Source organism: Bacillus rossius, chromosome 18 (genome assembly GCF_032445375.1).
Source record: "Bacillus rossius redtenbacheri isolate Brsri chromosome 18, Brsri_v3, whole genome shotgun sequence".
Classification (NCBI taxonomy): domain Eukaryota; kingdom Metazoa; phylum Arthropoda; class Insecta; order Phasmatodea; family Bacillidae; genus Bacillus; species Bacillus rossius.
Window position 1 is genome coordinate 16,450,768 of NC_086345.1, and position 14,064 is coordinate 16,464,831.

Here is a 14,064-nt window from a genome sequence, read left to right on the forward strand (position 1 = left end):
TAGACGGGGCTTTTAAGTATCAGGACTGGTTTTAAAAAAAAAATTAAATTTCTTCCTTGGATTCCATTTAGGTTAGGTTTACGATTCCTACACTGGCGAGTGAGTCCCTTATGCCGCAGCTAGGCCCTTCCGCAGGGGTGGAGGGGGTTGGAAGGGGAGGAAAAAAAATGCATCGTAAGTTTTTTATTTAGCGACGCCGCCACGTGGGATTTCCTGTTACACAACTTCCAACTTTATTGAAGAGGCGGCATTTATCTTAACAACTCTCCTGGCGGACGTTTTCACACGCACAGACGCCCCTCTGGAGGGGAAATGAGATGGGAAAGTGGTGGGGGGGTGCTGAACGGTGGAGGGGGTTGAAAGGGGAGGAAGCCATAACAGTCACCTCTTACCCCCCCCCCCCCCTTCCATTCCTGGTTCAATGTTCTTTTGGACCATCTCCGGTGACTGGAGTTCTTAAAAGGGAAGATAAGTAAAGTGCCACATGCCCTGATGCCTTCTTCACCTCTCTGCCTCCTTCTTCACCACTCTTCTTCATCGTCACCAATCTTCCACCCCCCCCACCCCCCCCCCCCCCCCCACCCTCCCCCACGGTTGTTCAACTCTCAGAAACAGAACTCTTCTGACACTCTTTGGAAACTCTGCTCACCTCCTCATAGTCCCGTTTTTGCGAAATACTCGCAGGGACAAGGAAAAAAAAAACAACAAAAATGAAACAATCGTCTGTCGTCTCATCCAAGTAAAATCGATAACACTTTGCTTTTGCAAAGCAATGCACTGATGGTAAAAAAATCACCTCCTTACCATTCTCACATAGTGGTTTGAAATTATTAAAAAAAGCATCGTGATTCATTATGAGTTATGTTAAAATTATGTTTAATATTTAGAGTTTTCTTAAATGTCATTTTAAAAACAATCTAGAACAAATGAAGGAACCAACATGAAACAGTATTTGAAAATTTTATTTTTAGAGAATTTTGACATTCCAGACTAAATGTGGAAGGATTGTCGAAGGACAATTGACCAAATCGGTAACTAGTAATGAAAAATCACCCTTACATGAAAAGGGATTAGGACATCACTTACCCTTACATTACTTCCCCCTCCTCCATTTCCCCCTGACTTCCTCTCTGCGTTTGTCCTAAAATCATTTGTTCTAAACCTGATTGCAAAAATATATTCACACCATACATTCGTATTTGTCATTGATTCGTCTGTTCCAAAACTTAATGTAAACATTTATTCACCCAATTAGACGTTTGTTCTAATGCCGTTTTTTTATTACAATCGTTTATTCTAAAACTGAATTTAACATTTTCTCACCCTCTACAGTCCAAAAATTATTTTCCCTAACATCGCTTGTCTAACGTCGTTTGACCTAAAAACTTCATTCTAAACCTGAAAGTATAAATTTCTCATAATATACGCCTAACAGTTCTTTGTCATAAAATAATTTTTCTTAGTGCCGTTTGTTTCAATGTAATTTGTTCTCAAATTCGTTTGTCTTAAAAATAATTCGTCCTAATGTCTTGTCCTAGTGTATTTTTTACTAAAATCGTTTATTCTAAACGTGGATGTAAAAATGTTTCATAATGTTTGTCCTAAATTAGTTTGCCCTTGTGTCTTTTGTCGTAACAATGTAGTATTTGCGCTAAAATAGTTCCTCCTGAAATAATTTGTCTTACAACCATTTGACCTAAAGCTAAACTCACAATGATACGCACGTCCATCATAATATTCTTCTACTGGGATGCTGCCAACAAATGCATATTAAGGCTTGTATTTTTTAGGGAATTTATCTTGTAAAGGTTAACCAGTTTGACAATTAAGTACGCTAAGCGCTTATAAATGATAAACTCTAAAATATTTATTTAAATATATATTCGAGTTACCGTGTCTCTGACAATTATTGTTTAAAATATAAAACTTTAAACATCCTTTTAAAATCAAGACAATTGCTTTCAGGCCTTTTTTTTTTTGAGGTTATAATTTTGCCCTTCCGTTCGTCGTACAATAGTCCGTTGCTTTCGTCCGTAATCCGTCCGTCAGCTCCACGCATCCAGACAAGTGATTTACAACTTGACGTCATCCGCCCGTCAGAATACTATCTCAAACAATCCATGTTTTTCGCTCGGAGATTTACGCAGATGTTTTTTTTTTTTGTTATTTATGTCGTGTTTATGTACGTATTGTATTAGCATTTTCTCGAGGAAATTTCAGAGTAATGATAAAAATTGTTTGGACACGAGTTTTAAGAACCGCAAAATTAATTGACGGCCGCAACAAAAACCATAGATATAATCCATTCAGCCGACCGTAAAAAGTAAGAGCTTGCCAAGTTTTTGACGGACGGGCGGATATAATTTTTCGGGCCATTTGATTGGCCGAATGTCACGTGATTGACGGGTGACGGACCATTGTGAGTCCAGCAAAAAATAAAAAATAAAAAAAATAGTGCGTGGAGTCCGTCCGCGCGGAAGAAGTGAAACTTCACTGTTTACTTCGCTGCACAGCAAGAATACCACGCGCATGTGCTTGGGATCTACCGACTCACTCTCTTGACAAACACCTGATGAGAAATGTTTTTTATTATTCTTCCCCGCAGACAGATGCGTAATTTCAGCTTTTTAAATTGGGTGACATGGCCCCCTCCTCCGAAAAAATAAAAAAAATAAATAAATAACCTTTTAATGAAATTGTTAGTTTTTTTTTAAAAAAAAAGCTTTTTCAGACTGTTTTCACCACTACTCACAAAATAATTACTAATATTTTCTATTTACCCTAAAACATTCGTTTTTAATTACTTTAATGAATAGCCAAACCATTTTTAAAGTACCTAGATATCATTCACACACAACTCATAGAGTATGCCTATTGTTACGATTTAATAATGTGGGGAGAACAGAGTTCGTAAGTGATAGCCCAATTAAGTTTTATTGATTACTAAAATTCACATTAATAATAAAAAATTTCACTTAAAAATGCCCGATCACAAATAACTGGCACTTAAAAATGTTTATCCTCAAGTCACTCAATGTCTTGTCAAGTTCCCGCAGTTCGCACTCCTCAACTGGAGCTAGGCTCGACAGTGGTTCGCCCCTCACCTCGCGCCTGTCCACACACACACAGTCTCGCGCCACTCAGTCGCACTCTCTCGATCCAGTCGAACTCCGCGTCGCGCCACTCTCGAGGAGGGGGTCTCTCACCCCTCTTCGCCGATGTCGCACCTCCCTTCACTCGCGAGTCGTCTTTCCAGAACCGACGAGAGCGGCCGTGTGTGACGAGTCGCGTCGTCCCCGGCGTCGACCCGGCGCCCGAAACATCGAGAATAGCTGTCGCCTGTTCACGCCACTACGCGCGGCGGCCCGCGGAATTCCCCCCTCAAGATCGCTCAGCGAAGATAACAGCGCCGAGGGATGACGCCGCGTTGGGTTTTAAGGAGAGGGGCCAGGAGGGGGTAGCGACGACCCTTGTAATCCGGCCAGGAATGCGTGGCACGACGTGTTACGTCAGTTCAGTCCTCGCGTTCGTAACACTGTTTTTAATTGGTCGAGTGTTCCGCCCGATGTTTGTGAATGATTGGTATTTTTTTTTTTTCCAGACTTCCCTCGCGTGGAGGTGGGCCCGGAGAACCCGTTGCGCGTGGAGCGAGACGGCAGCGCCACTCTGCAGTGCAAGGTGGACGCCAAGCCCAAGGCGACGAGCGTCAAGTGGAGCCGCGACGGCCGCCCCGTGGCCCACTCCCCGGAGCACCGCCTCCTCCGGGTGTCCGCCGAGGACGCCGGCCGCTACAGCTGCAGCGCCGACAACGGCCTGGGCCAACCGGGCGAGGCGGACATACTCCTGGACGTGCAGTACCCTCCCGTCGTGGCCATCGACAGCGGCAAAGGCGGAGCCGCGAACCATCGCGAGGCCGAGGAAGGGGAGAGCCTGGAGATACACTGCAACGTGAGCGCGAACCCTCCGCCCGTGACGGTCGAGTGGCTGCGCGACGGCCGACCGGAGTTCCGCGAGCCCGGGGAGACCCTGAGGATCCCCAGGGTGTCGAGCGACACGGCAGGGTCCTACACGTGCCGCGCCATCAACGTGCTCAGCCCCTACTCCCAGCCGCGCCGCCGCGTGGAGAAGGTGAGCAACGCGTCGATCACCATCCTGGTGAGGCACAAGCCCGGTAGGGCCAGGATATCCCCGGACAGACCCGTGGCGTCGGAAGGGTCAGGTGTGACCCTCACCTGCTCGGCAAACCCCCCCGGGTGGCCCGCGCCCCAGTACCGCTGGTGGAAGGACGGGGACCAGGGCACCTCCTCCTCGTCTTCGTCTTCGGGGATGCTGCCGGCGACGGTGCTGGCCACGGGGCAGAAGTACACCATCCCCTCGGCGCACCTGGGCAGCGAGGGCCGCTACCACTGCCAGGCCACCAACGAGATGGGCCACGGCGAGCCAGCGTCCGTGCCGCTCGAGGTTCACCAGGCGCCGCGCTTCATCGCCAAGCTCCAGCCGCACCTCACCAGGAGGTGAGTGCCTCTCGTTTTCCCCCCTAGCTCGTCAGGGGCGCAACAACTAAATTTCCAAAAGGGTTGGGGGCAATATACCTTTTCGTAAAAAATCATTGAGATCCCCCTATTGAATTTGGGGGGTCCCCCCCCCGGGGAAAATTTTGTATTTAAAGGTGAAAAATGGTGCTATTTAAAGCAGGTTTATTATCAAAAAAATTGATTACACAGCACTTTCTTTGCCTCCGTTTGCCCCCCACTTCAAGGTTTCAGAAGGGGTGGGGAAGGCAAAATACGCTTGCCCCCCCTCCCCCCCCTGTTGTTGCGCCCCTGCCGCTCAACGTAGGCCTATTGCAAACACTCCGTTCCGAACTCGAGGTCCAATAAAAAAAAACACACACACAAACAAAGAGAGAGAGAGAGAGAGAGTAGTTGGATGGCACGTTTGCATTATTTAGTACTTTCGCACGTGCGTACTCGCGCACTCGTAGCTACGCAATCGGATGCTTGCACACATTCTTACACACTCGCATACTTGGTACTCTCTATATGTGTGTTCGTAGGCTTGCACACTTGTACATGTGTTTCAAAAATATTTACGTACCCTGCAAATTTTAATTGACTTCTGTGAAGTTTCACTTCTGAAATGCGTGAGGGCTACACCTGTTATTTTTTAAGAAATAAATTAAATTCCAGGAAAAAAAATGTTTGTCTGTAAAGTCGGTTTACGGACGATAATTTTACGTGATAACATCATAAGAAAACATTGATGAAAAATTGTAAACTTTTTTAATTTTCAAATATTATGTACAGTTTTTGCAAATTTAATTTAAATAATTTGTTTATATATGATCACGAACAATTAGTTAAAAAAGCCCGCCTTAACCTGTTTGATATTATAGAAGATTTTCTCTCACGGTGGTTGGCCAGTTCTTGCATGCTCGGCTCAGGTGGTATGTGACAATTTTTCGTGCGTGCAGCCGGCGTTCATTGATTTATAAGACGTTATCATGTCAAAAACGTTATGTGTAGAGTCCGGAAAAATTTCGCGAATTCATTTTGTGACGAGATGAAATTCAAACATGTGTACAATTCTGCTGGTCCCAATGTTCGCAGGCTTTCACGGCCATTGTCTGAAGTATCTTGGCTTCTGGGTTGTAGCCTTGTCCTGGGTGAATAATTCACCAACTGTACCTTACAGTAGGTAACTGCTCCCTGATGATGGCGACTGCATTGTCGACCAAAACGTCGGTGAATTATTTTCCAAGGACACGGCTACAACCCAGAAGCCAAGCTACTTCTGCTGGTCCTGCTATTGGCTCGCAGTTTTTAACTGGAGTTCTCTGGGCCAATGAGAGACTATCGACCCAAAGAAGCATTATATCACAAAGCTACCCAGTGGAGACGCATGTCTGCTTGAGAAATGCAGACGATAATGGAGGCTATCCTAAGAGGTCTTTGAACTCGCAAATTTTTCCGGTCTCTAGTTACGTATGATAATCATATTTATACATATATACAACTAGGTGATAGGGACATATACGTCGTACCATTTTCAGTCACTTAGTAGATATTATGTCATTATCAGTCGAAAAGAAAAGCTCTTAAATAATAGTAGACAAGAAAATGAAATAACAAAATGGCTTGTGGTAGAGAGCTTTGGGAGCCATTGCACTATTTCGTTATAGTTTTGTTTTCAACATGTAGTTTTTTGACAGCAAAAAAAATGCACAATAGTTATTGTGTGTGGTTGCTAATATATTTGCAACCTGCAGTATTCTTTAAATTTAATCAACTAGATTTTTGAAGGAAAAAAATGCATAAATTATGTTGTATGAAGTAGGGTTTTGATTAGAAATATATGATTAATATATATGATTAAAATTATGATTTAATAAGTTACTGTGAAACCTCATTAATTAAAAACCCTACAAAACTCTTGTTAATACAGAGTGTTTTCACAGTCCCTAGAAATTACCCAGGAGCTCTAGTGCTAAGTGATGTGTTTAATACAAAGATATGTAATACAAAATTGTTTTTGTTACAAGTGTTTACAAGTACATGTAGCAAACGATGGTTAATATGAATATCCCATTATAATAAAAATAAATAATGTGAAGTTCCAACTAAATTAATACTAATGCCATTGGTTTGGTACAGTTTAAGTTAGAGGAAAAAAGCTTTAAAATTACATATTCTTCAAAAATGATGGTATGACTTTTTATAGGTAGTATCAAAACATTTACTATATTTTTATGTCTAAAATCGTTTAAAATTTAGTGTATTTTTTTTTTGGGGGGGGGGGGGGCGCATGGGTGTAACCATCATTAGATTTAATTTGACAATTCTTAAAAAAAAGTACATGTGAAGCTGTATGAATTGTGTACAAGTATCCTTGGAGCATATTCTATTTTTTTTTTTAGGTGTGTTATGTGTGTACTAAATGAGAAGAATATTTTTAACTTAATTGGAATTTGATTTAGGAAAAAAATATAAAAATTGTAATTACATTTTGTTATGGTTTGGTTTAAATAAACCTCATTATTACAAAGTGACCGAAAATACGGCGTCGTTAGGTAGATTTCTTTAATATTTAAGTAAGGTGAAATATACTGTTGCAATTTACGTACTTGTTCTTTACCTTTATATATTAATTTTGTATTGTTGATTTTTTTTCTGAAACAATGTTATACTTTACATTCTATTTAAATTACTTTTTTTTTTAATTTAAATTTATAAAAACCTACGAAAGATTATATGTTATCTTTATTTAGTTATTTGTAAAATGTTAAAATTTTAAAAATTATTCACAAACATTAGTCAAAATAACGCATCTAGATTAAAGTGGCTAGATGTCCTCACACACAAAGCATGATTTTGTGAGTGATAAATTTCCGTCTTTAATTTAGTGAATTATAGTCAAGTATAAAAAAGACGGAATAATTTTGACATTACAATGTCTAATAAATCAATGAACGCCTGCTGCACGCACTAAAAAGTGTCCAATTACACACATTGTCCAGTTACGCTGTGTCCCATTGCGCTTATTGTACGCTTGCGCCGCATCTATCTCTCTTCCACTCGATTGGAACAACCATCAATTTGACTTTTTCGAGGCACATTAAACTTGAAACACTCCCATTCGTTTCCTACTTTTCCTATCATCGTCCTATCCTTAACAGAATATCACAGAGTGGAAGAAGTTAAATAGCAAACATGTATAAAAGTTATAGTTAAAATAATCCCTTCGTTAAAGTAATAAACATATCTGAATTAATGAGTGCAAATAAAAGTAAATTTATCAATTAAATTGTAGATTTCATTTCACTCCTTCTTTGTAGCCATACAAAATAGTGATAATTCAATAAAAATGATTCAATTTTATTCATAAAAGTATGCAATCGTTTCATCAATGTTTTGTTATGACGTTGTCACGTTTAAACTATCGTCCGTAAACTGACTTTGCAGACCAGAGTAACAGGAGAACCTACTTATGTATTACAGAAATGTGAAAAGTGAATGGTGTTTGCTGACTTGTGCGTCGAATGTTGTTCTTCTCCCCCCTCCAGGGTCGGCGACTCGGAGTTCTCGGTGACGTGCGGGGCCCAGGGCAAGCCCAAGCCCTCGATCCGCTGGCTCAAGGACGGCCGCGAGCTGGCGCCGGACGCCAAGGCCTTCGACGTCTCCACGGACGAGTCGGAGACCCGCAACTCGGTGTTCACCATCCAGAGCACGCTGCGGTTCGTGGGCGGGGAGCGTCCCGCGGGCAACCAGCTGCTTCCGGGCGACCGCGGGGTCTACTCGTGCGTCTTCGAGAACGAGGTCAAGCGGGCCGAGTCCAGCATGCACCTGCGCATCGAACGTGAGTCCCCGGACACCGGCGGCGAACCCGAACGCGTCTCAAGCGTCGTCGGGTGCATCCCCGGCTGGGCCTGTGCGAACCAGTGGCGTAGCCAGGATATGTGTATGGGGGGTGTTAAGAACATGGGCCTCCCCCCCTTTCCCCCCCCCCCGTATTAAAGCGTGGGATCCGGGGGTCCTCCCCCGGGAAAATTTGGATTTTAAGGTGTAAAATAGTGCTGTTTTAGCAGTTTTCGGTTCTTAAATTTAAATATTGTAATGGTAAAATTTTTTATTAATTTTCATATGAAATTTGTTTGAGAGATGAATAAGAAAAATTAATTAAAGATTTGGTGTTTGGGGGGGGGGGGGGGGGCTGAACCCCTAAACACACAACCCCCCCCTCCCCCCCCCCCCCCCCCCCCCCAAGGCTCCGCCCCTGGTGCGAACGTTCAAAATTTCAAACCAGGACGTTGCCACGCGTTAAGTCGCTTTTTGTCCAGTTTGTGGTCTGCCTCCATGTTTGCGTAAACGCCCAAAACATTGGGTTGAAGTGTGAAGTTTGCATTTTGGAAACATTTAAAAATTTTTTTTTATAATTCCTGGAAGTAATTTAAAAATTTCAAGATGTATAAGAAAACTCAAAAATTTTGAAAACATGTCAACATAATACAAATGTGAGCTAGTCTTTCAGTTCTTTTCCAGTGATAACGTAAACATCTGACCTTGGTTATGAGCATCTAATGTGTTCTCTCATGTTGCAAACAAACCTATGACATGAAACTCAAGACACAGAATTTAATATAGAATTCTTTAAATAATGCCAAGTGTGATAAAGATACCAAAAGTATTCATGTTAGGGAAAAACCGTGAATTTTTTTGCTGTTTTTAAAACTTTACTTTAATTGTTTTTTTTTTTACAAGATGGTATAACCTAACCGAATCGAACAGAATCAAACCCAGGTATGTTACACTAACTTTGATTTATTTCTACAATTTGTCACAAAGTCAGTGCATTTGATGCTATGTGAGTATGTAGTTTCTGAACAGTTTTGATGCAGTTTGTGCACTGGTGTAGACATGGTGGCTTAAACGAAGAAAAAATAAACTTAGTGAGCTTGTTAACATGTAACTTTTACACCATCATAAAAAAAGTTTTAAAAAAATTTCCATACGTTTGCAATTTGAATTTGACGCTTGTATTCAAGGATATGTTGACATTCGTATTCAAATTTGATTTACGGTTCAAGAAATAAACTGAATATTCACACATACCTTGTTCCAGCTAATCTTTTTTTTTATTCTTGTTAGTAATGTTCATTAGTTTCATCCAGAGATAACAACACTACATACGACTTATTTTATATATATATATAAGTGTGTGTGTGTGTGTGTGTGTGTGTGTGTATATATATGTGTATATATATATAAAAAATCACTTTTACACCATTGTAGATATGTACTATGAATATTTATTTTTTGCACAAGTAAAAAAATTGCATTTATTTCTACGGGAACGTAATGTCTTTAAGAGGGGCTGTACCGAGATGTCTTAGGAGGGGTGGTTGGGGGGGGGAGGGAGAAAAGATATGGAGAATAACCCCCAAGAGATAAATGCAGTGGGTGTTCGCGGGCCCTGTGTGGGAATATTTGGGGGGGGAAGGGGAACAATATCTTCAGAGCAACATTTTCAAGCCAACCTGGAACTTGAACTTCGTTGCATGATGTCATTTTTCTCTTGCGCATACAAGCTGATCGTACTTTGATGTCTTGGGTTGGGGGGAGGGGGAATAAATGGAGTGTGTGTTTGGGGGCCCTGCCTAGGAAAATTTGAAAAATAATATCTTCAGAGCAACATTTTCAAGCCAACCTGGAACTTGAATTTCGTTGATGACATCATTATTTCTGTTGCGCAGACGAGCTGATTGTACTTTGATGTCTTTGGTGGGTTGGGGGGGGGGGGGGGGGTTGGATAAATGGAGTGCGTGTTTGTGGGGGCCCTGCCCTGGGAAAATTTGAAAAACAATACGTATCTTCAGAGCAACATTTTCAAGCCGACCTGGAACACTTGGAATTTCGTTGATGACATCATTACTTCTCTTGCGCAGACAAGCTGATCGTACTTTGATGTCTTGTGTTGGGGGGGGGGGGGGGGATAAATGGAGTGCGTGTTTGTGGGGACCCTGCATGGGAAAATAATTTGAAATTAAAATATCTTCAGAGTAACATTTTCAAGCCAACCTGGAACTTGGAATTTCGTTGCATGACGTCATTACTTCTGTTGCGCAGACGAGCCGATCGTACTTTGATGTCTTTGGGGTAAGGGGTGGGAGGGAGATAAATGGAGTGCGTGTTTGTTTGGGGGCCCTGCCTGGGAAAGTTTGAAAAAAAAAAATCTTCAGAGAGTAACATTTTCAAGCCGACCTGGAACTTGAACTTCGGTGCAACTACCAGGGAGACCGAACGCTCGAGCGCATGCGCGGAGAGAAGACTGAAGGAGGGGAGGCAGCACAGAACACCAGGGAGGGGCCCTGAGACGCACTTAGAGTCTTCCCTACCTAGACCCCTCCCTTACATACTTAGTTTTAACTTAGGTTAGGAAAAAAAAAACGGGACAGTAAGAAGGAGAGGAGGAAGGAGGGATGATTCTTGTTTGTTTGTTTGACGACGTCACTCAGATGTCTTCTCGCTGTCGCGGCGCAGACTGACGACGACGTGAGTATTCCCCTGTGTTGCGCAGACGAGCCGATCGTGCTCCACCAGTACAACAAGGTGGCCTACGACCTGCGCGACACGGCGGAGGTGGTGTGCCGAGTCCAGGCGTACCCCCGGCCGGAGTTCCAGTGGTCGTACGGCACCAACGCCGCGCCGCTGATGCGCAGCAGCGAGGGCCACTACGACATCGCCACGAGCGTCGAGTCGGGCGACACGTACCGCAGCGTGCTCAGGGTCGCCGACGTGCGGCGGGAGGACTACGGGGAGTACACCTGCCGCGTCACCAACACCCTGGGTACGCCTTGCGTCTGCGTCCGCGTCCGCGTCCGCGCGCCATACCGGGCGGCGTAGCCAGAGGATTTGTGTATGGGGAAAAATTGCCGATATTGTTATTTTGTGGAATTGTTTTACTTAATTATTTCGAGGATTTGTAATAAACTTTATCATAATTATTGCACGAATAGGTATGCAATAATTATTTAAAATTAGGTTTTCATAATTAACTTCGCAACACGGTATAAGTTTCTCCGAATTACGTTTCCTTTTTCTTGTCATGTAGTTTGAGAAGCATGGCCCTTCCCCCCTCCCCCCCCCCCACGTATTATAGCCGCGGGGAGGGGGTCCGGGGGTTCCTCCCCCCCCCCCTCCTGGGAAAATTTGGATTTTAAGGGGTGTAAAAATAGTGCTTGCTATTTTTAGCAGTTTTCGGTACTCAAATTTTAAATATCGTAAACGGTAAAAAAAAAAAAAAAAAATTAATTTTTTTATATAAAAAATTGTTTTGAGTGATGAATGAGAAATTGATTAAAGATTTTTTTGGTACTAAAGGGAGAGGTGGGGTGTTTGAACCGCCTTAATTCCCCCCCTGGTTACGCCCCTTGCAGCACGACTGCTTTCCCGCTTGCGGCGGACGCTCGGCGGTTTCGTCACTCCTCCCTCGCATTTATCGTTCCATCACGAAACTTTGATGTATTCACTAGGTGTACTGTGTTCTGTGTATAACGAGCAGCACAAATGATGATAGTAGGGTAAGGGTGCATAAGTCGGTGGAAAATCTTTTTTTAAAATTCATTCCTATGCTTTTTGACATTTTTACAATTATTAAAAAAAAATTTTTTAGCATAAGAGTACACTTTTGTATCAAACTGACATTGTTTTGGAATTCAAGAAAAAAGTAATTAACCACAAAAAAAATAAATATTTTATCTCAAATTTATCTCAATCTTCAAGTGAGTAAAATTTGAGGGTGTATGTATGGCTCCAGCCCTTATTTTGGTACTTTTTTTTTTGTTTGAAATCTGGAGTTAATAGGTGCTCAAACTTCATTTAAAAACTTTTACTAAAAACATAGTCACAGGAAAAGAAATGGAAAAAAAAATACGCACAAACTATTTTGTCGTTCATTCTGTGGCAGATATTAGAATGCAATTTTTTATAAACTTGTCAAATGTGTAAGCAACATTTAAGAATTTTTTAAAAATAATGTAAGTAACATTAAAGTTATAATTTTTATGTCAGAAGTTTCCCATAATTACCCACTGAATCCCCCATCTCACACTACAGTAAAATTGAACATACTTCAATAAAGCCTTCACAATTAAGTACAGATTTTATTACATGGTCTTGTTGATTCCAAACTTTCACCAATAAACTGCATTAGTTTGAGCTGAAAATGCATTCATAGTAAAAAATTTAATCACATTTTTCTGACCTCACTTCCTCACTTGTAAAATACCAAAATTCAGCTGTTTCATTTAACTGACCAGTTACATATTCGGATGAGGTTACCTCAGTGTTGTAAACAAGTAAAATTGTATTACAGACAGATGGTTGGGCTGCATGTATCGAGGATTGCCGTGATTTTAGAAGTCAGTAAATACATGTAGGAACTAAGGTAGGAAGCTAAATCTCGTTACACTGAAATATTTTTTTTTCTCAATTATAATTTGCCTCTTGTCTAACACACATTTGTCCAAATATATTCTTGTGCATTCAAGTTTGTCTTCTGTTAAGTAAAATGCTTGACAGATTGTGTATCACCCACCAATTTTATTCTTTCAGTGAAATTACATTTCTTTTATGACTCAAAACCACCATTCATCTGAAGAAATACTTATTTTTCTCTTTGTGGCATCAATTTCAACCGCCACACACTGCATCCAATTCCATCATTTCCATTTCTTTTTCATTGAATAAAAACTTGTGATAGTGTTGCAAACTGGTGCTATTTATTTTTTTGACTAATTTTAAGTTACATTAAACAAAAACACAGCATATGCGTGCATGGTTGCCACATGCACAAGAAGTAAAACTTTATGTATGGAAGTATGAGACTATATAAAAATGTATGTACAAGTATGAAAATTTTCTATAATGCAAGAATGACATTGATAGAGACCTGTAAAATTCGCGGATTCATTTCGCGATAGGAAAGAGTCCAAATACTTTTGACATTATTTTGCTTCAGTGATTGGGACACAGTTTATCTGAAGGACTCTGGGCCAATGAAAAATCTTTCAACAGAAGAATTGGCGAATCAAGATCATTCCAGTCAACAGGTGTTACGAGTCGGTAACCAATCATGAGATGTAATTTGCACGAGTGCGTAGAGGATCACGGAGTCTATCCTTTAGGGATTTGAAATCGCGAATTTTACAGGTCTCTCTCTAGCCATTGAGTACCTCACACCTGAATGTTTTACTTTTCATTGCATTCTGAGAATTATGCTCTGATGATGACGTCAATCCTTCGACTTACTACCGGCAGTAAACAAGATTTACTAAAAGAAATTAAAAACAATAATGTGAGCGAGTCTGCCAGTACTCTCCAGTGATGTGTAACACCTTACCTCTGTAACGAGCATCTAATGTGTTCTCATGCTGCAAGTACACACATAATATGAAACTCTTGACACAAAATTTAACGTAGAATGCTTTAGAATAATGCCGAGCGTGATAAATACATACTTTTTTTTTTTTCTGTATGCTAATCACATGAATTTTCCACATCCGGCGCT

At 41.4% G+C, this 14,064-nt stretch overlaps 1 protein-coding gene across 1 annotated transcript in view; it reads left to right on the forward strand.

The window, feature by feature from the left end:
• LOC134541117 (hemicentin-1) overlaps positions 1-14,064 on the forward strand; it is a 398,582-nt gene that overhangs the window by 358,711 nt on the left and 25,807 nt on the right. Inside the window, exons 5-7 of the mRNA XM_063384293.1 lie at positions 3,602-4,514; positions 8,063-8,355; positions 11,074-11,343. Coding sequence (XP_063240363.1) covers positions 3,602-4,514; positions 8,063-8,355; positions 11,074-11,343 — 1,476 coding nt within the window. The remainder of the gene's footprint in view (positions 1-3,601; positions 4,515-8,062; positions 8,356-11,073; positions 11,344-14,064) is intronic.